General features: G+C 37.4%; 3 protein-coding genes across 5 annotated transcripts; 2 read left to right on the top strand and 1 right to left on the bottom strand.

The window, feature by feature from the left end:
• Positions 1-220: 220 nt before the first annotated feature.
• evx2 (even-skipped homeobox 2) lies at positions 221-2928 on the bottom strand. The gene is made up of 3 exons (XM_051118783.1): positions 2260-2928; positions 1468-1706; positions 221-910 (listed from the first exon to the last, which is right to left on the bottom strand). The coding sequence occupies exons 1-3, from the start codon at positions 2669-2671 to the stop codon at positions 296-298; spliced, it is 1266 nt and encodes a 421-aa protein (XP_050974740.1). The 5' UTR covers positions 2672-2928; the 3' UTR covers positions 221-295.
• Positions 2929-16895: 13967 nt separating this feature from the next.
• On the top strand, positions 16896-18962 carry hoxd13a (homeobox D13a). 2 transcript variants are annotated; one of them, XM_051118794.1, is made up of 3 exons: positions 16896-17311; positions 17402-17554; positions 17951-18962. In XM_051118794.1, the coding sequence occupies exons 1-3, from the start codon at positions 17002-17004 to the stop codon at positions 18187-18189; spliced, it is 702 nt and encodes a 233-aa protein (XP_050974751.1). In that variant the 5' UTR covers positions 16896-17001; the 3' UTR covers positions 18190-18962. The 2 variants fall into 2 exon arrangements, with proteins under 2 accessions (XP_050974751.1, XP_050974750.1); XM_051118793.1 differs by having other exon boundaries at positions 16896-17554.
• A 1780-nt stretch (positions 18963-20742) lies between these two features.
• Positions 20743-23132, top strand: hoxd12a (homeobox D12a). 2 transcript variants are annotated; one of them, XM_051118792.1, is made up of 3 exons: positions 20743-21960; positions 22318-22340; positions 22592-23132. In XM_051118792.1, exons 1-3 carry the CDS (start codon positions 21402-21404, stop codon positions 22691-22693), a joined length of 684 nt encoding a protein of 227 aa, XP_050974749.1. In that variant the 5' UTR covers positions 20743-21401; the 3' UTR covers positions 22694-23132. The 2 variants fall into 2 exon arrangements, with proteins under 2 accessions (XP_050974749.1, XP_050974748.1); XM_051118791.1 differs by having other exon boundaries at positions 22318-22704.
• The last annotated feature ends 2112 nt before the right edge of the window (positions 23133-25244 follow it).

Consider the following 25244-nt stretch of genomic DNA (forward strand, 5'->3'; position numbering starts at 1 on the left):
ACAATAATTAATAAATAAATAAATAAATAAATAAATAACAATAAACCTACTCATATTCAAAAATCAAATAAAATTAAAAATGACCGTTTTGCTCATTATATAACGTACTGTTTTAATACTGTATGTTGTAACGTTTAAAAGGCCTCCGATATCCATAACAGTGTATTTTTAATATTTTCTTTATATAATTCTGAGCGTTATAGGCCTTATTGGAATGGAAATGCTGTCCCTTAATTCAAAAATAATAATAATAATTACATGTGCTTCAAATGAAAGAGTGTATGCCAGTACTAAGCTATCTATTGAGCGCGCTTTCTTCTCTCTGGTCCGGTGAGGGCACCGCAGTTTTACTGAGAACTGCTGCCGAGTATGGCAAAAATCCGCTCTCGGATCTCTGCCCGGTCGCCGTGCAGGTGAAATCGGAGCTGGTGCTCCTGGAGCCCAGCGCGCTGGCGGCCTGACTGCTGTGGCAGCTGAGACAGGAGCATGGCCCCGTAGCTGAAGGCGCACTGACTGCTGCAGCGGCCGCCGCCGCCGCTGCTGCAGCCGACGCAGCCGCGGAGCTGTTCAAACCTGCAGGTGACTGGTATAGTCCTGGATGTCGGAAACTACACAACAGCTCTGGGCGCGAATATGGATGAGAAAGCGCACGGAAAGTATCAAGGGGACGTATAGAGGTAGCAAAAGGTGAAGAAGCGGCTCCTGAGGCGGCTGCCGCAGCAGCTGCTGCCGTGACACCGACATGGGGGTAATAGTGTAGTGGCATGTGGGAATGAAAAGGGTAAGGCAGACTTCCGGTGGCGGCCGCGTGCGTCATCATATAGGTGTAGAAGCTGGGATCGGCGGGATGTGGCCAGGACATGGCAAGCCGCTGCCGCTTGTCCTTCATTCGTCGATTCTGAAACCACACCTACACGTATCCACAGAAATACACAGGTAACAATTAGGGATCAGGTAACAGTGGCGAGAGGCGAGAACAAAACAATTAAACACTACGATTTTAACTGGCCAAACAACCCCAGGACCTATGCATTCAGAATTATTTTTGCAGAACTTTTGGCTTTATGATCATAGAAGAATTTTTGTCATTTAGGAATCGACCAATAGTTTTGCAAATGGACCCCCTTTGGACGGTCTTTTGTGGTTAATAGATTACGTGAGCACAGATGAAAAGAGGCAGATTTTTGCATCAGACAAAATAAAATAATAGATTTTCTTATTTACACATTATGTATGTTTAAAACAACCCACAGACTGCATGCTCTCTGTAAACTGTATTTAGGAGATTTTTTTTTTTTTTTTTTTTTTTTTTTTTAATGATAATGGGCATATAAAATTGCGTGTTTTTGTTTGTGTAATCTGTCTAACTTGCTGATGACTGTGAAAGGTTAATATTAGCTAAACATTTTATGAACATTATAAATTAGCAGATACACATATTGGAAGTAAACAAAATCAGACGAATACCTTTATTGTTGTTTCGGGTAAGTTTAATGCTGCGGCTAGTTCACATCTCCTGGGTCTTGAGACGTAGTTTTCCCTGTAAAATTCTTTCTCCAGTCTTCCAATTTGTTCTCGGGTAAACGCAGTCCGGTATCTCCTCACTTGGTCCGAGCTCGAACTGCTGGAGTTACTGATGGAACCGTTAATATTTGATAGAGACGATGAACTTGTATTGGAGGTTCCTGAATTACTGTCGGAAAAACCTAAATCGGATAATGAAATAAATGATATACAAATATAAAAATATTTTCAACCTGTGCATTTGTCTTTTATCACGTTAATGTCTACATTCAAATAAAATGTACAAGCACGTAAAATAATACCTGTGATTGTATTTATAAATGTCTAAATGGAATTCAGCTGAAACTTGTTAGGATTACATTTACCTTTATTTTTCAGAAAATGTAGATGCAGTGCAGAATTATTTTAAATAAAAAATGCAAGCCACAGAGTGTCAACAATTAGAGACAAACGTATCCACCGATTCAAATACATAATTTTAACACTGCAAAAATTATGCAGTACACATAATGCAATAGCAGATAATTTAATTCGTTAAAGGCAACTGTAAAAGACGTTCCAGCACTCAAAAAGACTTGGGAAAAATGCTACCATAAAATACAACATAAAATTTTAAAATATACAACTGAAAAAAAATAATTAGGGCTATATTTAAAACGTTGTGATTCCCACTCAAATTTGCATTTGAACAAATTTACAGAGGACCTAATCAAAGTTTCCAGGTAAATTGTTTACCTTTGCTATTGTTTTCCTTCTGTTGGCTGATGCTGCCCGGAGAGCGATGAGACGGGCAACCCACTTCCACATCGCTGTTCATGTCGGAGTCAGGAGAAACTTCAGGATACAGGTTTATTTTCTTCCGGCTTTCGGAGGACGACACTTCTGTGGAGGAGGTATTGTCGCTGTGGTGGTTTCCGAATAAGCTGTCGATTTCGAACTTGCCTTTGGTGGGAATATCCCCGAGACTGCCATGCAGCGAGGCGGAAGTTATTCTCGGGCTGAGGCGACCTGCGTGCTGAGAATTTTCCAGGGCCTCAAGCACCGCGTTCCCGGCCGAGTCCGAGAGGTTGGAGAGCCTCTTTCCTGCCACTGGACTGTGTAGTCCCCTTTCCATCAGAATCATTTCTTTTCTTATCCTCTCCATCATGAAGTCGTGCAGAAAAAATCCAAGTCCCAGGGCTGGTGCTCCGATGACTGGTGGCGGATCTAATCCGCATTCAGCTCAGCTGCCGCCTCTAAATAATATAACACCTTTATGAGCTGGAAGCAAAAAACAGAGGAATGCCAGTGCGGGCAACGAATGACTGCTCAAAATGACCCGCGCATCCTCTCTGGTCCAGAAAGTCATTCATCAAAAAGTGGTTTGTGCCTTCGTCGTTAAAGGTGCGCGTGACGCGGCTCGAATGATCATTTATTGTAACAGGTTTATAAGCAAATAAATAGGAGAGAGACTGTCATCGGTTGATAGAGTCGGCCCTTGATCGGCCAGACGCGTATATCCAGGTGGAGAGAGAGAGGAGAAGTGAGGAGAGCAGCTTCTGATCTGAGTCTGTTTTAGATGGCTCCTGGGGTTGGCCTCTGGGGTGAAATTGACAGTCTGATTAATAAAATGAGCGCGGCAACATTTCCCTCTTCATTTAGGAATATCATTATGCTTTGATTCTCTATTGTTCCTTCCTTCTGTTCTGGCTCTCCCACTCCCTCTCTCTGAGCTGTTTCTTTTTTCTTTCTCTGTCGATTATTTCACACAGACGTTTTCGAATGAGAGGCATTAGTTAAAAATTTTTGCATCCAATTAGAAGATCCCGTTGCGAATGTGGTTGTTCGTTACAAAATAACGACATGGCCGTATTAAATTTAGTGACGATTTTTAAACGCCGCGCTTTTATTACATTTGCTGGAGATATATAGCTTGCAACTCTAACGTTTGCAAAAGCTCGTCTATACAGATAATTTTGAATTATTTGTTGATATATTTATCGACTCATTTCTTATTGCCAATCGTCTTTCAACACCTTTCTTATTTTATGTATCTTAGTCTACGGCTGAAATGACGAGATGCATTATTTCGTCAACTGATGGCATCCCCATTTCACCACATTGGCTGACGGCCAATGACAAATTTCGTTTATTAAATTCATGTTTAAAATTCACGTCAAAAAAAAGACTGAACAAAAATTCTGAGATAACTCAAGAAAAACCTTTTAAATCCGTTCTTTAAATATAGGCTGTTCACATTTGGATGTGGACTGATGTTGTCTTTGCTATTTATTGCTACATATTTATAGTATTCAGATCTGAATACTATATAGGGAATTATAATTATGATCAGTGCCAATCTAGATATTTAATCACACATAAGAAATCTAAAATGCAAAAGGGAAAGACTACATATTTATCACAAGAGGCCGACTAGATATTTTAGCGCTTGTCTCAAACGCTGTAAAATAGGTAATCAAAAATATGTGTTAATATGTGATGCTGAGCTTATAGTGTGCGCTCTCAAATCAAGTGTTAACGTGGGGGCGTGAGCGGCACTTTAAGGCGAGGTTAAGTTATTCGCTTCAAGGAGAGAGGGAAGGGGGAGCGTCACCAAGACGCGCGCTAAACTGTTTTTGCGTTCTTTGGCGCCCTCGCCAGTTTTTCAACAGATAATACAACAAGCTTGAATTCGGTGAGTGTTCAACCCAACCAATACATTCCCATAGTTCAAATAGTTCATTGACCGCAGCTCTTACACACCAATGCATTTGTTCATTTATTGTTTATCTGCACAGTCTATTGACATACAAATGAAATCAACAAAAGGGACACAAAACGAACTGCAGAGCACTACTGTAAAATGTTCGCAAATAAACAGCAGCACAGGACTACAGTAATTTGAGCGCATCCTTCCGTTTGCACTTAAGGACACATATAAACGACATTAATGTAATTTGTTATTGCTATTTTAAATCTTTTGTAAACTATATTTGAAAATAATGAAATATTCGTATTAGAAAATGCTTGTCTTAATTAAAACTACACGTGTAGACTTCGCAATTACAACTTGAATTTACATGACAGATAAGAAGTTAAGGCCTCCATTAATGAGCATAATAAACTGCAACTAGTGAATACAGACCAAAACATGTGATCGCCTCGTTATGATTAATGGGGCTGACTATTCTTGTCATGTCTGTGAGGACTCTTGTTCAGTTCATCTAAAAATTAGGGTTACGGCTAATTGTGTTAAAATTAACAAATGTTCCATACCCGTATACATTTCTTTCGTCTGTGGAATACGAAAGACCATATGAAAAGTGTTTAACCTGTTTTTGCCTATACAATGAAAGTCAGTGTGATTCAAAACAACACTGGACCGCATTGACGTATCAAATGATTATTTTTTTGTGTTGCACAAACAAACAAACAAACAAACACTAAATAAATAAATACAAGGTTATTCAGTTTTTGGAATTACATGAGAGTGAGTAGTTGTAGATGGCATTCATATGTTTTGCAAGTCAAGTCCATTTTATTCCTTTATGCATTTTTTCCACAACATTGTTTTCAAGGTAACATTTCAGGGAAGAAAATACAGTACTAATGCCCTTGTGCACGAAGGGGTCCATATAGAATTGCTCAAAAGTCTAACATTTTACAGTATACGCTTATGAAACTACCAAGCACACAATCAAAAATTAGGACATGCAGTGAAGCTATGTGATGGGGTCTCGTTGTTCCAATTCTTCCCAAAACAATTCGGGTCTGATTTCGGGTCTCAGATTCACACTTGTCCTCCTTACCTGGCTCTGTAAATAGTGGTATTCACACTGTATATATTAAGCCACTGTCATTTTGGAATAGAAAATGACCTTCCTGAAGCTACTTCAACAAAACTGGAAGCACATAATCCTCTATAATGCTGAAGAAAAATCCTAATTCGACTATGGTCAAATAGTATGCTACTTGACGGTTTATTTGTTACCAACATATTTCAAAGATCCAGTGCTCAAAACCACAGTTCCGAAACAGCAAACAGCATGGCAATATTGTGTGACTGGAACTACAACTCTCGACTTTAAGTATAATGTCCTGTTAGTGTGTGACATTGACTTAAGTTGATCACGTACTTGGGCAAAGTCAGGGCTGCGCTTCACAAAAGCATTTAAACCTAAGTAGATAGCGGACATTTGAAAATCGTCGTAGATGAGTGATCATGGAGTAATCCAGAATGCGCTTGTAAGGGCACAGACAGACACGTGCAGCCACCTGCGGGACAACTGCAAAATTACACTTATTATTGTAATATGCCAATACATTTATAAATACTATATGTACCTTTATTTAAATTATTAAATAAAATTAATGTTTTATCAATGCATAAATAAATACGTATTAATTATTCTATATTTTACGTACACTGATTAATAATATACACGTGTAAAGTACAGATTTTTGTTGACATAGTCTGGCACTAACAACTTTATACAATATAATTCAGAGTGAATTTACAGGCTGTTAGAAATAGGGGGAAACATGTCAATGACTTGCTGCCACACATGGAAACTGGCCTTATATTAAACGTATCTTGGCTCGGCAAAACGTCTTCCCATGACGTCTTCCTTCTGATCGACAACACTTCCTTCCTCTGAGACCCATGGTCAGCCATGGATACCATTTTATTTGAGGTGTAAATGGCTGATCACTGCATGACTGGTAAATGTCAGCTTTCACTTCTTTAATGCGAACTCCGTAGCTATAACTATGAACCTTGCTACGTAGTAGGCCTATCCTTTTCATTGCCAGATCATAAACTCCATGTCCTTACTGATTCTGGAAGCTGTGCCTCCATCCACAGATGAATTATAGGAGATTAAACACTGTAAACTGCAATTAGATGAACAAGGCACAAAATAATAACAAATTATATTTGTATAGTGAGTTAGATTAAAAATAAACATCTCCAAACAAGCAAAACAAGTATTTATACGGTTACGCAAAAGCTGAGTATTGACATTTCAGCATTTCAAAATGCAACTCGTAAAGGGCACCTATTATGCCCCTTTTAAGATGTAATATAAGTCTCAGTTGTCCCCAGAATGTGTTTGTGAAGTTTTTAGCCCCACAGATAATTTATTATATCATTTTGAAAATTCCTATTTTAAATGGAAGCAGGAACATGCTGTTTTGGTGCCTGTATCTTTAAATGCAAATGAGGTGCTGCTTTATAGCTGGTACCTCAGATCCTCTGCCAAAAAAACCTGTTTGGTTCTGATTATCATGTCTATCAGGCTGAAATCATGCGTTTTAAAGCCATATCAGTTTAAACTTCTGATACATGGTTTTCTGAGCACACACATCTGAAGCATGTGCTCAGAAAGTGGCGGTCACAGGGGATGTGATTACAAAACTAAGTTCTCTTTCATGTGTTATTACACTTAAACTGTCAAGTACACACAAGTTTATGTTTAAAACACACATAAAAACACAGTAGGTTATGTCTGTGAAGGTTAACAGTTGGGAAAGAAATCTAAAAAACAAAATCGCAGCACCATGGAAACTTGCAGATTAAGGGGTGATAATATTATAATAAGATAATTTGAGGCTCCTATGTATAGGTTTCTAAGTACCGGTACTTCTGATTGGGCTGAGGCTGGGATTTAGCGAGTTTGAAGTAAAAGCACTTGATGGATGTATACTATGTGTCCAGAGCATTCACTCAGTATCATTATCTCATTTTATTATGTCCATCTTCTCACGGGCTATAAGCTCGTTTGAGATGAGCAAAATTTATGAAGAACCTATTACCTATAATAACCTATAAATAAAAAAAGGATAAAAAACACATCATTGGGAGAAATTACTTTGGGTGTGTTGTACATCATATTTATTTTCATTCAAAAGCAACATAATTTAAAGTGATAGTTCACCCCAAAATTAAAATGATCCCACAATTTACTCACCCTCAAGATGTATGATGTAGGATGTAGGCATAGCGGAAGCTAAGGTGAAAATAGATGAACGCAGAAGCACATTTTAAAATGGATACTAATACAAATCTATTGTATAGTCAAAAAACTCACTTCAGTTTGCAATCACTCTAAAGAGAGGTGTCAGCTCTCAGCTTCCACTATGTCTACCTCCTATGTCATAATTTGTAACTTAGTTCTCTAGTGAATATGCGCACGTCAGTTGCCAGAAACCAGTGCAAGCGAACTTGTAGGCTTTCAAAATATACTTGCTTTGATAGCGAATGAAACTTTGTCCAGCGCCGGCACTATTTTTCTCCAAAGGTTATGACTGATAAAAAAATATCTTTGTACTCTTTTAAAGTTTCAGTTATCTCATAACCCTCTCACTTAGGCGCTTGTCAATGCGTTGTTGTTGTTCTCTCTAGTATTTTGTTCTTCTTGTTGATCTGTCTCTTTAGTTTTAATTTCTACTGTGAAACAATTACGTGGGTCAGTGTTGTCACCTTGTGGAAAAACTGGTTAGTGTTAGTGGTGGCCACATCATTTCTCATTCAACCATCATGCCTTTAGGTGGGTCCTAATATCAGTTCTAATCTCTGTAATTCACCTACCAAAACACTTAAAGGGGTCATCGGATGCAAAGTTCACTTTTACATGTTGTTTGAACATTAATGTGTATTGGCAGTGTATGTACAAATCTACCCTATAATGATAAAAATCCATGCAGTGTTTTTTAATTAATCTGTAAAATAATGTCCCCTTTTTCAAATCCAGCGTCACACTGACAGAGGCTACTCCCACGATAGTTGATTGACATGAGCGTCTTACTTCAGCTGTAACAGTCCGACCTCCATTGTTTTGATGCCGGAGCAGGGATATAAGTTAGACAAGAATATCTCCGATTGAGCGATTGAGGTGTTCTGTTGCTGGATGTAATAATGAACATAGTTTAGAGAATTTTTTAACCAAAGTATATTATAGACTTTTCATTAAGACCCTAAAGAATCATATCAACTGGAAAATGGGCATCCGATGGCTCTTTTAAGTTACTTTTGCCTTCATGTCTCTGACAGTCACGACACTCCTCAACTCTCCTACCTTGTTCCCAATACAGTCAATAGTGGGCAAAATATAGGGGGTGGTCGCTAGACGTATTGTACTGAACCAGTAACCCTCAATCTCAGATACACTCAACAGGAAAACAAACCTGCTGTGGTTCATTCTTGGATCATTGTGGCAGCCTCTCCATTCCGTCAGACTCTCCTGGTACACCAGCAAAGTACTGGTCTAGGGGACGATTAGTCTCAGCCTCGAACGTCACGCCCACGGAACATTGGCTAAACATCTGATGCATATGGCACACTTAGCTGGAAACACTTCAGGAGTTCTGAAGTTGTCATCGGATTGGTTAGATTTTACCGAATTTCCAGGAGACGTGTGTGTCACGTTCTTTACTGTTCCACTGGAAACAAAAATGTTGTGGCACCAAGCCCCCTCATGAAAGAAGAAAGCCGTCGTGTCTACAGCTATGATGACGATCGCTTATTAGGAAGGCTGGATTTTCAAAAGCATGTGAAAAAAATTAAAGTTCGCAACATAGAATCTTTAAAATATGTCTGAGAGGTTTACACACTGGTCTGTTATTGTGGCGACATTTCCACGCCCCTAAACATGATGCAGCACAAAATGAAACGTGATTGGTTGCTTTACCTGTCAGTTATATGGCCTCTTGGGTGGGCCTTGGCCATTCAAAGCAGCCAAAGTTCCCAGACCTTCTGCCGTCAGTCTGAAGGTCTGGCTACACGAGACTAGGGGATGATTGCTTCCATTGCTGGTTTTGCATTTCAAGTCACCAGAGGTGCTGCTGTAATTTCTAGGCCCTTGGAACGGCATATTGACTCGGGCCCCCCCATGGGGGTGGGTGGGGTGTTCCCCCACTGCAAGAATCGCATTCAGGCTCCTTCTCCCCTGTAGGGCCCTTAGAATAGTTCTAACCTTTCCCCTGTTATGTTGCCCCTTCACATCATTAATGTTCCATGCACTCCTCCTACCCTATATCACTACAGCTTGTTTTTGTCTTCACCACATTATGTGGAAGTCACATTTCTAAATATCACTTGTTTCTGGATGTCTTCAGACCTCAGCACCTTAACTTCCTCCACTTAGACCACAGGACTGTGCCAATGAGCTAGGAGCCAAGGCCCAGAGACTGGGTCTGTCCTTTATCTCTCCTGAACCAAAGGACATGGAGTATGTGGACAAGGCCTTGAACCAGAGATGCATCTTCCCTTCCACATCCCCTGATGGTTCAAGCTTCTTCTTTATGGCAAAAAGAAGGAAGATGCAAGGCTCTGCAGTGACTGCTGAGTACTCAATAAGATCACAATCTAATACCGTTATTCACCTTATCTGCTTCCTGCCATCCTGGAGCTCCTGCGTAGTGCCACAGTGTTCACAAAGCAGGACTTAAGCACCTGAAATTTTTGCATACAAAAAAGGAGCCATTGTTTTTTTTGTCTTAAAGCAGAAAAAGGTTAACAAATATGATCTGAAAATATATGCCACTCTGCCTCTTCCCTCAGAACCCATCACTGAGACTTCCGTCTAGTTTTAAAGGGGTCATATGATGTTGCTAAAAAGAACATTATTACATACATTATTGTTGCTCCTCTCTGCCCTGCCTTTCTGAAACATGTCGATTTTTACAAAGCTCATTGTTCTGAAAAGCGAGATGTGCTCTGATTAGCCAGCTATCCAGTGCATTGTAATTGGCCAAATACCTCAAGCGTGTGACGGAAATGTTACGCCCCTTACCATGTTGTGATGCTGTGTCCCGGCTTGACAAGACAAAAACAATAAAACCTATTAAAAATTAGGCATTTGTTGCATCCAGTGAGAACATAATTACTGATTATAATGACTGTGTGTCGCCCCGCACAGACATATCACCATGTCTGCATTTGTGATCATAGAAACAACAAACAAGCACTACTTTACAGTGGTCAAAACTCGCGTTTGAATAGTCAGTAGCAATTTCTTTAAATATAAAAACGTACTTACAGGCTGTGAGTCAGAAGTGCCAGACTGTCCTTGCATAGTTGGAATTGCCCTATTTTATAGTTTGCACAGCCAGCATTGTAGGCTACTCTCCCAGGTTCAGGAAACAGTCCTCCATAAAATGCGCTGCACATACTCGAATATTTGCATTGTACTATTCTGGAACAGTGTTGTAAATATAACTTATTTAGCATCTCCACAACATGATGACAGCTGCAACAGTCCTACAGCCAGAATAAAAGTTACGCCTTCTTTGTTTGCGTATACATTTGGGCGGTATTATGCTAAACTTCCCTAGCCATGAGGTATACATGTGGGGGCATGTTTGAATGAGCTGTTTTAGGAAGGCCTGGCTAAAACTTAACTTTTATAAAGAATATCTCTTTGGGTTTGAGACTTTAAACTTTGTAATTTTACAGATCTTATATATGCACCAACAGCTTGTAACACTCCAAAGACAAAGGAAAACATAAAATCGCATCATATGACCCCTTTAACTGTTATCACAGCAGTTCTTGCAAAGGCTGATCATGTCAGTGGTATGGAGTTTATGATAAGGACATTAAATCTAAACGTCCAACCCTCTGTACTGTATTGCAACAGTATTAGATCCATGATTTAAAGAACATTTCTTCAACACAAAGAAAACAGCAACGTGTGTCAGAGAAATGGTTTCATACAAACAATTAGGGGTGCACTCCTTCACTTTTTTTGACATGCTTGATAAGATCCTACAGGAAAGCACTCAAATTCACAACAGTGCCACAACAAGCCCAACTACACTAGATTTATCTAGCTGAACTACTTATCACCAGATAAGAATGAAATCCTGATCCTCTCCCGGAACCTGTGCAAACCCTGAAAGCATGTGGCACTGTTTCTGGCAACGTGGTGTGAGCATTAGTATGTTCTGCCAGACTTCCATCCAGTTTCTGGGATGCTGCATGAGCCCAGAGGGTGTGCAATTGGCCACTTCCATCCCAAAGTAAATTCATTGTTTATTAGGCTTTGCTGACTTCTACTGATGCTTTATCAAGAATTTCAGTGTGTTCACTGCACCCTCAACCTCTTTTCTCTGCTCCATTCCCAAGTCCCAAATGTCCTGGACCAAGAAAGCATATAATGCCTTCCAACACCTCAAGGAAACCTTCAGGAGCGTTCTTCTCTTGTTTCAAACTGATCCTAACATCCCCTTCACAGTCTTCATACCACAATCTTCAATTCATCTCACTCGTGTGATTGGCTTCCTCTACCTTGTGAGTATGACAGTGAGGCTCTTCTTTAGCTTATTTAATTCTCCTTTAGATACTACACTCAGACAAAAAGGCAGACGGAAAGGAATATCCAAGAGACTGACTTCCTGCAGATATACCACCATAAACATGAGCACAGCTGGAGCCATTTCCTACCTCAGACAGAGTATGCACAAAACTCCCTCGGGCAGCCTGCCACGGGCCTACCAGTGTTTCAGAGTGTTCTCAGCTTCCAGCCACCCCTGCTTCATGGTCAGAAGAGCCGTCTGAGGTTCCAGCTATAACTCACAGGTTTAAGGAGAGAGATAAGGTCTGGGACCAAGTACATGTTCACCTCCAATGAGTCAGAAGAGTTGGGCTGATGTCTGGAGATCCACTCTAACATTGTACCAGCCTAGCGAGAAGGTCTGGCTCTCCACTTGTTGCATCCGATTGTAACTGCCCTCACAACAGCTCACCCAAAAATAAAAATTTGCTGTTAATTTACTCACCTTCATACCATCAAAGTGCAAACTAAAGATGATTTTTAAGTGAATCTATGGTCCTTGGTAATTCATAATATGCAAGGTGTTGTCATTTTGAAACAAAAAATAAAAAAATAAATAAAAAAATAGAAACTTGTGTCTCGATGAGTGTGCAGAACAAACATCTTTATCAGCAGTATAATGCCATCAAGTAAAGCAGTTTAAATGAACATGGTATTACAATGGCTGATTGTAATACCATGGCTGATTCTTCACAGGTGTCGTCCCTCTCTGTTGTAAACAACAGTAGTGTCTGTTTACATGTTATTTTGCTACCGCATGTATGACATTATGCAACACAAAACTTGAACGTACACATGACTGTTTTTCTGAGGCTATGGATTACAAGTAATAATGATTTACACAATGATCAGTTTCTTGTAAAATGACCTAGCTTTTGCTTCATAAAACCTCAAAATATGATCACCCATTGAGTTGTATATTATAAATCACCAATGACCATGGATTCAGCTAAAACTAATCTTTAGTGTTCTACTAAAGAAACGTCTGTAACACCTACACTGTGGGCTCTCATTTTGCAGCAGAGATTCAAGACAACTAAAGTTTGTAATGCTTTAGTACTTCTGGCGATTTCTGAGAAACATCCAAACACATAATTTTTATTAATATTTACTAGCTGCTCTGTGATCTGAATAAACCCTAATACACATATTAGCCATGACTTTACTACAAATTAAAACAACAACAACAAAAAACAAACAAACATGGTTACTATACTTAAACCATGGTAACTACCAACTATGGTATTTGGTATTCTAACCATAGTTTAACCATGGTATTCGTAGTAAAAGTGTGGTTTCACAAATGGTAATCAGTAAGCCACAAAACCACGGCTACTACACTTTTACTATAATAAAACCATGGTTAATTTCCAGGTAATGAAGGAAAACACACATGTATATTGTTTGTACATAGTCATGGCTGTGTAAACAGGGAGAAAAACAGTGGATTGGACAAGTGCACCTATTCTTTGTTTGCCAATTGACACAAAACGCCAAAAGAAGAGGAAGAAATGGATTGGACAGATTAGATCGAGCACCATACAAGCCGATAGCTATAGGGCGCGTTTACATTCATGGTGGGGAGTAGAGAGAGTGAGCAAGCGGGAAATTTGTAAAAGGAGTGTAGAGAGATGGCTCAGAAATTACCAAAGAAGAAAATGTCAGAGGAATATCACTGGGAAAAAAAAATATGATAAAGCAAGAGGAGTCACATTAATACTGGAAAAGCTTTCCAGCGCTGGAGAGGCCTTAGACAGCGGAAAGTCGAAAACGACGCCAAACTTGATTTGTTTCTGCTCCATACGTGAGTAACATTGTTTTTTGTTTTAATGGAACCAAGATAAACTGTTGTTTTGAGTGAGTGACAGTTAAGAGCGTTATTGTTCGTCTGAAGCTGGTATGCTGCCGACTAACAACGAACCTGTGTATTCTTGAACTTATATATATCTGTATATATTTAAATATGTCCACTTTTTGTGATCGATATGCCCATTAATCTTGTCACGTCATCATGTGTAAAAGATTTACTTAATTTTTCGTGTTATATAGGAAGCTCGGGTTGATCTTGAAAATGTTTAATGCTAAACAAACAGTGCATGTTGACACGCACGGTCAACTTTTACGTTCCGTATAGAGGTGTCCGATATATATTGTCTATGCTAATATCATAATTGTTGTTTAAACGATATGCGATTTAACATTATCGAGTATACTGAAAAACCAAACAAAAACACACCCAGAGAGTGCACGCATACTCTACGAGACTAAGCCAGCCTAAATGCCACTTTTGAAGCAGAATCATAAGCCACCTCTGCAGTGCAAACACACATTTTGTTGACACTGATTTCATTTGATTGGTAATAGCCCTATTATGTCGTACTACTTTATTGATTTAATTTAGGAATTTGACATAAAAGATGATGCATATTTAATTACGTAAAAAAAAATACCTTTTACCCATAAAAGCTAAAAATCAGTTTAAACTTATTGGAAAAGGTCATTTCTGTTACTACTGCAAACTAATCAATGCACAGAATATAAAGAATATCAAAAGCTTTGGGAGCCAGCAGTCCTTAACTTGTCAAAATACCAGCACAATAACGTTGTCGACAAAATTCCAAAAAATATCGAGAATTTCTTGTCATTATCACAGACCCCTAGTTCCCTAGGACTTTTGGTCCGTCTGCCTTCCATAGATCTCTGAAGAGGCACTTTTGCTGATTAAAGGGGCGGGGCTCTCATGAGATAAAGGGCAAATGTGTGCATATTTTGAATATTATCTGGCTTTCCTGGTAGCCTTTCAATAAATTCACTTGTCTTAAATGATTTACCTCAAGTCTTCCTGAGACTTGAAGTAGAATTTTGGATCTCTCGTTTGGACAAGACAACCCAAACTGTCGTCTTTCAGAAAATATCAAGGTACATGAACTGCAACCACTTTTATTTTTATGGCTTTATATAGTCTGAGGGAAGTAGCCAGTTAGAGGCATAATTCACATGAAATCGATTTTTTATTATCATTATCATATACTCAGGCTTACAGCATTATAAAACAATGTGGCCCAATTGTATTATAAAACAGGCTAACAAAAGAATGATCACACGTTGTTCCACAATGGATAAAATATCACAGAAGTGAATTTAAAAAAAAAATAAAATAAATAAATAAATAAAATAAATAAATAAATACATAAAAAACACCGGACAAATGCTATAACCACAAGAAAAGCACTATAAAAATCCTACACATGGCGTCTACACTAGATTCAAGGTCTTCTGAGGCCACATGAGAGAGACTGATTTTATGGTGTAGTTCAACTTTAATGACATTGAGCTGTCCCTGAATGGAAAAGAGTCGTTAAAAAAAAAAAAAAAAAAAAAAAAAAAAAAAAAAAAAAAAAAAAAACACTTCACATTTCTATTTTCTATACAGACCTACACAAGAGTAGACAAATTATAACTTAAAGATGCCAGTCACTCATATGTTAATGATAAACACAAAATGACCTGATATTCAATAGCATATTTAAAAATAGCATTTAAGCCTAGTCCCAGAATAAATGCATATTTGAGCTATCTTAGAATATGCCTGTCATTATTTATATCAAGCACACCAGCCTGTGGAAAACCCCCGGATATTAGAACTGCAATTTCGACTATTTATTTATGCAATAGCGACATACAGATGGTGTATGGTAGTGGTAAACACACTTCATGGTTAATGGTAAACGCACTTTAAAAAGAAAATAAAATCCCTTAGTAAGACACATACCCAGCGTGATATAAAACTTTACCTTTGCACAAATATATCTGGAAATGAATGTCATTTGTCATATTTGCGTTTACAGTAATTAAAACTAATAGCGTTTCTATTTAATGTTTCTGTTGTTGCATGCTTTGGTTGTTAAAATGTCATCACATGAGCACTTGTCCTTCATAGTGGTAGAATTTAAGTACGAATATCTCACATCAGAATTGAAAGGAACGCAGCTAACTATTCATTGCATTGTAAAAGGTATGCTAGTTTTACTGCGTTCTGTGGTATGTCAACAAACTACAGGCTTCTTGTGAGGGCACTACAGGAAGAAAAAAAAACTGCAGGTTGTCTGGTTTCCCTTCCGGCTCTAATTGTGTGCTTTTGAGGGGCTCACAGGTGTTTGGCAATGGGGCCTACATGTGCACAAAATCCAAAAAAGCAGTGGTAAGCTAATGTAAATCATAAAAGCGATTGTACATCTATAAGTGTTGATGAATAACTAAGTGCATCATAAGCAGACTAACTCCTAGCCACCAAATTGCACTTACTCTTACACTTAATACAACGGCTGTCGTGAATGGAAATTAGTTATGTGTTGCGCAACACACTCGACGTCTTCCCTTGCACTTTCCACCATCGTCTTCCTCTCTGACGCTACATAGCTCCACACAATGTTATGACTACCGTTAACAATGAGCAAAGAGCTAGCTGGTGAATCTCTTTTAAAACTCAACTTCCACTTCGCAATACTTCCACTTCCCAGTACCCTGTCTATGTATAACTTGAACCCTGACTATGGTATGGAAATGTTAAAATTACAGAGCCACCTAGTGATTAAAAGAATATTATGGCAGTCGGTTCTGACATGATCAAATTATGGCACATAACCAACTACTGCTAGACAGCAGATAGGAATACAAGCATTGCATGTGTGTCACTGCTGTTCAACAGTTTGAGGTCAGTTTCAGATGGTAAGACGAATTAGAATGTTTTCTTTTAGTCGTGAGATAGCGTTAGACACTGAGGACTGGTCACAATAGAAAAGTTAATTTTAATTGTAAAAATAGTTCTTAGTATTACAGTTAAATAAAGATCAAATAAATACAGAATATATATATATATAGGACATATCCTTGTTTATTTCCAGGATTAAACTAGGGCCACGCATAGACAAGTGAAAACTACACCGTTGTGTTGTCCAAATTCAGCTCAACTATTTGCATGTCACATGGTGACAGCTATCCAATCAGATACCAGGTTGTCTGACCTATGTAATTAGTCCGGAAAATAAACATAAAAGCTTAACTATCAGCGTAGATTGTTCTTTGTGTACGGTTTTCTTCCAGTTTGAACTCATAAAATACGATGAGTTAAATTACAAATCATATACACTGTGTGCAAGTAAAAATGGAAGCGAGGGGATTAGATGAGGAGTTCAGAAATGTTTACCCGTCTGCCTTCCCGGCGCACTCAAGTCGGTCTGCGTCAGAAACTCCGATGTTCCCTGCAGCGGAGCGACCGACTTCGATAAGCTCTGAGTCTCTCACTTCTTACGTTTCTTTTCCAGCCAACATTGGCACTAGTTCCTCAGTCACGTTTGGATGTCGTTTCGGAAACGGTTGTTATGGTTGCAAAGTTCCACAGATTGCCGTGTTTCCGTCTAGTGTTGTAAAACAAAATCCGAATGGACAGTCTGCCAATAAACCCGTGGACTATGGTGATTCCTGGTTTAAGGATTTCGCTTTTTACCAAAGTTACACAGGTTCCTACCCAAGAATCCCTCATGCCTATATTGATTTACCTGTAGTTCATAGAGCACTGACCGGAGATTCCAGACATGAGACTTGTTTGACAATGGAAGGCCACCAGCCATGGAACTGGTCAAACAATTGCAGCGGTCAACTTTATTGCTCCAAAGACCAGACGCAGAGCCCGCATATCTGGAAACCATCATTAACAGGTAAGACTTGTGAGATCTGCTCTGTGAATCACTCCTCGCCTCTCTTCATTAGTTTTTGGCACCGCCTTATTAAATGTCATAATGTCAGTATAAAAATAATTAAATAAACTCCTCAAATCAGAAGCGCAGGCTTAGTACACTAATCTGAAATTAATCACGACAAAAGTTAAAAACGTTCCCTATAAAGTAAATGAGTTCTTTAGAACCTGAATTGGGCTTTCTTTGGATGGAAATTTCTTTGAATGTCGTCATTATTTTGGTTTTAAATAATGTAACCATTACATTTAGATTATTGGACGTTGTTTCTGTGAAAAGGCTGCGTTAAGGTCTTGAAATAATGAAAAGATGTTGTAACAAAAGACAGCCCTATGATTAAAATGATTTTTATTTCCTCAGAGGGAACAGCGGTTTCATTCTGTCAGCGCGGAAGAAAGAAACGGGTTCCTTACACAAAATTGCAACTGAAAGAGCTCGAGCGGGAATACAACAACACTAAGTTTATTACAAAGGAGAAGAGACGGCGGATCGCTTTTTCTACAAACCTGTCTGAGAGACAAGTAACTATATGGTTTCAAAACCGTCGTGTCAAGGATAAGAAGAGACCTGAAGTCTGCAAAGAATTTGAGTCATTTTAAATATTCAATACAAATGCTTTCTTGAGTCATGGCTTTATATTATTTATGTCTTGTTTAAATATTTGGATGTGCTCAGTCTTACTTCCATATACCGTACTTTATTTGCTGAAAGAATGCTGAGATGTTCACAATTTTTCAGTTGCTATATTTAATTTCTACGCTATATGCACTGATGTTCCTTTTCATTCAAAACGTTGTTTTACTTTTCGTTTTATGTGAGTGCTGTACCATAGTTGTGTATAGTACCACAGTTTTGTGGACAAAATCGGGTATGTAACATTGACGTAAATAATTTGAAAAGCAGTAGTTTCATGCGTAATGTTTAAGAGATAGGAACAACTAAAAAATAATGTTTTAAACCGTAAGACCGTAGTTCCCCCAAAACACCAAGTGTTAATAGCGCCAAAGTTGCAGTCTTTCAATTATTCTGTATTAATCAGAGAGTTGTTCATGTATTTTTTTTTAAATTATTGTCACTGCAAATAAAAAATTATTGTATGACACTAGTAGACCTATAATTTTATGTAGCCCTACTTTGAGAAACAGAACTAATGTATTTCAGTAGAGTACTGATATTCATAATAGTATGGATTTCCCAACTGCTGAGAGGCTACAACGGTCTGTAAATGTAGTTTGTACATGAATACGTGGGAACTCATAGGCTACTGGTAAAATGTAAGCTATGACTCGTAAGCCTACTTCAATGTAAACGCATGATCATTGCGTGAAGGTTAGAATATCATTTAAGTGCGATATCCTATTATTTTGATGAAGCAACCCATAAATTGTTTTATTATTTGACTGACTGATTATTTAATGTTCAATTGAAAAACTTTGAAAAGCCAGTCCCTCATATACCGTTAGCAGAAAAAAATCTACACAACATAAGCTCCTTTGTTGCCTTTCAAATGATTTTTTTTATTATTTATTTTTATTATTTTTTATTTTCTTTTTTTTTTTTTTTTTTTTTTTTTTACATTTTTACATCTTTTGAAACTGGGTCTTCTCACTGACCTTGAGACGTATTGTCAGACTAGACCTTGACTTCAAGATGTCTCATGAATAAAACTTGCCACCAATTCATGAAGTTGCATCGCCACCTACCGGTTAGCATGTGCCTTGCATTAAGGTCAAATTCACTTTTGTTTAAAAAAAAAAAAAAACAACTTTCGGAGAATTAATTCAACAGCTATGACCACAGTCAAGTCAAGTTACGAATACTAATGTAAAGTCACAAATGGAAAAAAAAAAAAAAAAAAATATATATATATATATATATATATATATATATAAACCAAAGCTTGTAATGTGGAGTTAATAAGTTATATTCACCTTTTTGCTGGTCAGAAAATAACTCCCTCAAGGCTGGGGACTCTCATGGCAACTCGTAACTGTTTTACGTTTTGCCAAATTGGTGGCAAATTCATGCAAAGGGTTTAACAACGGCAGTACTTAAACGGTAGCACTTTAAAGAAAATGTTTATAGTTCTCTGTCATTATGTTTTTAGCTTTTAAAGGCGACACTTTTTCATCTAATCATCTGCCTGGTTATTTTGGACAAATTTTAAATAAAATTTAGACTATGACAAACAGTTTTACTGTTGCTTTTAAATGCACTTGGACTTGTTTTTGGTAAATCCGCGTCTGGACTTTGACCTTGAACTATACTGATGTACCATATCATTACACATTTTTAAAAGCTGAACAAGTGATTCTGGGGTTCTGTGTTGTCAGTACGCAGCAGAATGTGCATGTCTAAAGCAATCCCGTTTAAAAGGTTTTCATGAATTTACTGGACCCGTAAAATGCGGGAGGTTGTACTGTCTCCACTCTTTCCGGAAATTGCCTGTTTACAATAGTCATTTTGCCTGCACGTACGTATATGTGCACATTCTTTAAACCGTGTTTTGGATCATCTGGATAAATCTTTAAAGGTAAGATAAAATACAACTTGCGTATCCCAAACTAAAAAATCTAAGGTACAAGCTACAAAGATAATCCAGTATCTGAAGAAAGGTTTAATTTCTTGCACCGATAGCTCGCCATCTAAAGACAACCGACTTAAATGTTATCCCTAAAATGAACCTGAATCGAATTACGATATCGGCTACTCAACAACGAAATATTTAAAAATGATTTTTAAATATTTATTATTATTATTATTTTGTTGCTGCATTTGTTCTGTAAATATTGCTCACAGTGGATTGCGAACTTTCTCAGCAAAAATATGTAAGTTGCGTTTGTGAGCTTAATGTTTTTTTTTCAACCCTATGCATACCTAAAACACGAACGCAGCTCATTTGAAAGGCTATGTAGCCGTACCAGCAGTAATGCATTATACATATATATATATATACATACACACACACACACACACACACACACACATATATATATATATATATATATGAAGAGTTCAGATGCAAAGCCAGCTAAAACTCGGTCAAAAATGAGATAATGATACTGAGTGAATGCTCCTGACACATAGTATACGTCCATCAAGTCCATCAAATACTTTTACTTCAAACCCGCTAAATTCCAGCCTCAGCCCAATCAGGAGTACCAGTACTTACAAAGACAACTATACAAAGTAGCCAGTAAGAAGTGCTAATTTTAAAGAAATACGTCAGATGGATTTAGAGGCTTTGCATATGTATGGATGTATGGATGTACACACACCGTCCGAATGCATGTTTGCCCCCGTAAGCAAGCTAAGGCGCACCAGGCGCATCTGTCTGTATCCTTCATTAATAATAAAAGCCATCACTTAGCACTGTATTATATAAAATATTCTAAAGAGCTGATAGTGTTCAGATTTCCTTTTATTTTCTTTTTGTTTTGTTTTGTTTGTTTGTTTTAATGGATTATTGTTATTTTTTTATTTTAGGCATTTGTTTTTGCAATACAGATTTCACAAAAATAGTGAATCCTGCGTTAAATCTTCTTTTACAGTATACTATAGCAAAAATGTATAGTTTAAAATGAATAGACAAGAAAATTAACTTGGATATCTGCAAAAGCTGTTTATTTTATATGCTTTCTATGGAATGTCTATTTCTGACTCTGCAGCAGGATTGTCACATGGGCGTGGCTAAACATTTTACTTTGCATATCACGTGATGGTGCATTAACAAATCAACAATTACCTTGCTCGTATTCTTTAGGGGTAACTAAAAACGGTTTTAAGAAGTGTTCGGTCAAGCTCGTCAGAAATGTGCGAGCACAATCTTCTTAGTTCTGGGTATGTTGCTCCCCTTTTGAATTTTCACTCTCCTGACTCCTTGTACCTCCAAAACTTGCGAGGTAATGGAGTGCATCTATCTGGGCTTCCACAGATGTCCTACAGTAGAAGAGAGGTGTGCTCGCTCCCGTGGAGTTCTCCAAATTCGTGCACTACTCCGGCCCAGGGCCGCGCCTACAGTGGCTACTCTCAGCCGTTTTTTAGCAATTCAGCCGCTGTGAGCGCTAGCCTCAACACTCACAAAAAGGGCTCACTGGAGGAATCCGGGAGGTACTACTTCCAAGATGTCAGCCACAAATCAGAGGAGCCTGGACGACCTAATGCAGCTTACGCAAGTGAGCAGAGAATCACTGGCTCTGCCAGCAACGAAGTTTCAAACTTGGAAAGGCGACAGCAGAACAGAGTTGCACAGAATGAACTGAACTTCATTGACCAGCCAGTGACTAATGGTTCAAAGCAGCCTGTCAGCTCCAACGCTCCGTTTCAACCATCAATGAACACCCAGACTATTAGATCAGCCTTCTCCGATGGTACGCAACTTTTGACCTTTCCGTCATAGACGCCAACGCTGTGTTTAGATGTCACTCGGTGTTTGATGTTGATTTCAGTGGATTTTACTGTGTAGTCTTTAATTGTATGTTTCTTGTGCGATGCTATAAAAAGTTTAGAAAAAGTCAGGCATCATTTTATAACCCTTTTTTTTTTTAAGAAAAAAAATACTGTCTTAATTACACATACCTCACGATGAATGCATAGATGTGAAGGGGTAATCAGAGTTGTGTTTGTGTTTTAAGGGTTAAAGTCTTTAGATGGAGATACTAATTTAGTGACATGAAAGAATGATGACGAGTGCACTACTGTTTAATTATTTTTTCTCTCCTCTCCAGGACTGCCGTGGTGTCCCTCACAGGTGAGATCAAGAAAAAAGAGAAAACCTTACACGAAGCCACAGTTAGCCGAACTGGAGAACGAATTTATGATAAATGAATTTATAAACCGACAGAAACGAAAGGAGCTTTCCGACAGATTGGAACTAAGTGATCAGCAAGTGAAAATTTGGTTTCAGAACCGCAGGATGAAGAAAAAAAGACTTATGATGCGCGAGCATACCTTCACTGTTTACTAAGGTTTTTGTTTTTAAATCTAGGGTTTGTTTTTTAGGTGGTGACATCATTCATACAAGAGACTTTTCTTATGGAGATCCAAGTCCACCAGACCCCTCTATCTGGAAACAATTATCTCCCGACCACCTATGAAATGTAATTTAATATTGAAGCTGAATATTTTAAAATTGATATTTATTTGCCAAAAAGTCGGAGCATTTGTATGTGTTTGTTATATGTATTATTATTTTATTTTATTTTATTTTTATTTTATTATTATTATTATTATTTTTTTTTATCGAAAACGGTAATTCCAAGGGTGTAATGTTAGCTTGCTGTATAGCCTAAAAAGAATGCTTTGTAGTTTAGAGCTGTAGCAAATTTAGAGTAGACGTGTATATTGGATTCATAACAAATTCTAGCATCATGTAAAAGTACACTGGGCAGCTAACATAGCTATATGGCGTAATGTCGTGCCAACCTTTCCAATAATTTTGATAAAACCTCGTTTGTATCGTCCGATCTAAAATTCTAAGTTTTGTTTCTTTTGTGTTTTAACCAAAAGTGTTGTGTGTAATATTTATTGATTGCTCTGTAAATTCTGCATTATATTAAACTTCTGCCTTCTTGTGCGATACTTGTCTGGTTTCTTTCGGTGGGTGATTCTAAAATGCTTTAATAAAAAGCAGTGGTGCCTCTAGTCCAAGCTCAAGTTCGTTTATGCTAATACACAAACTCCGGTGTCCGAATATCTTTATTCTATGAATCTCCATCATTTTAAATTTTCTTACATTTAATGTAATCGAATTAAATTGAACTGAACTAACGAGCAAACTAAGTGCTGTAACTATGCGTTATGGTGCACAAGTTAGAAGAGGAACTGGTTGACCAAACAATTCATTATTGTTTAGTCGTCCCTACAATTTAGTATTTACTTTTGTAATCTTTCTGTAAGCTCAGTTATGTTCGCTCTAAGATATTTGTTCAAATTGCTACAATAATGTTCGTATTTCTATAAATAAACTAAACTAAACTTATTTATTGTTTTATAATGATTGGATTATTTTGAAAAGAGTGCATACGGAACAGGTAAATCAGTGGTACCGTCATATTTAGTTGCGTGCGATGACAAAACTGGCCTATACCAAATATGAAAAATGATATTTTAATATCAGCATGACAAACCAGTGACATGCGGACATAAAAAACAATGCTTGTATAGGCCTTGCAATCCCACCTTTCCAATGCACACGGAATGCACTTACTGTTTATCTATATCGGTAAACAATGTGGTATAGTAAGCCTATAGGTGTATATATATATATATATATATATATATATAGATAGATAGATAGATAGATAGATAGATAGATAGATAGATAGATATGTGAAGAAATATTTATCCGCAACCTAAAATCATTATTAAACGCATGGTTGCACGGCACTACCGCTGTACGCCTTCACCAAATATATTATTACTGTATTATTGTTACCATTATTTTATTGTTGTCATTAATATTATCAGGTATTACCACTATTTTAATTTAAAATACATATTTTCTGAATATCTATAAATAAATACTCATATTACAAATATGTACGCTATAGGCAAGTCTGGTTCATACCAATTGTCTTGACGGATCCTTTAATTGCAAAAAAGACTGAATTGTATTAAAAGACTGGAACAAACAGAATGGAATTTTCTTTAGAGCACTGCAAGACGCTCTTCGACCGCTGTAGAAACTGGGGGCGCCAATACAAAGTTAAGGTCAAGTTAGTGGCCGAAATTGACAGATGAAGACAAATATACAAATATAAGAATATATATATATATATATATATATATATATATATATATATATATATATATATATATATAGTCAACATTTAAAGTGTGGATCAAAATCTTTATATATATAGTATATAGTAGTCAACATTTAAAGTGGATCAAAACCTATCATCAAAGTTGTCCATAACCAAAGCGATACAAATTCGTGTCTTAGGACAACTTTGATGAACCTGTTTTGATCCACTTCAAATGTTGACTACTGTGTATGTAGTCAACATTTGAAGTGCATACATACATACATACATACATGTATATACAAACATTATATATATATATATATATATGTATGTATGTTTGTACAAGACTTTGCACAACTCTCACATAACGAATCCAAACCGCATTTAAATGTATTTGATGCGCTAACGCTCAATAGAATTCACAGGTTTATATTATTGCCAAAATTGTTTTATTTGGTGGACATCAGCTGGTAAACAGACTCATCTTTACTTGCGCTCTGATACTTTGGGTTCTACTCAGAACAAAGGAGCAACAAATGAAAAACTCTACAGTAGCCTATGGACCGTACAAGATAAGCGTTTCGTTAAGAAAGCCATCCCTTCGCGATTCAACTAACTTTCTATTTACGCAAAAAATGAAATTTTAAATACGTTCAAATTAAATCAGACATTTATTCTAGAATGGTATTGCACAATTTTAGTTTGTCATTGTAAATCAAGAAACTGTGCTAAAAAATAACCAGTAAATCCATTATAATCTTTATAGGTCACCATAGGCAGGTTAGCAGATTAAAAATAATAAAAATAATACATTAAAAAATAATAATACAACGTAAAATTTAAAACAGATTTAAAATACACCAGTCAGTGTAAAACTAATGCAAAAACTTTGGCTGTTTATTGGT

The sequence above is a fragment of the Labeo rohita genome, chromosome 9, assembly GCF_022985175.1.
Source record: "Labeo rohita strain BAU-BD-2019 chromosome 9, IGBB_LRoh.1.0, whole genome shotgun sequence".
NCBI classification, from domain to species: domain Eukaryota; kingdom Metazoa; phylum Chordata; class Actinopteri; order Cypriniformes; family Cyprinidae; genus Labeo; species Labeo rohita.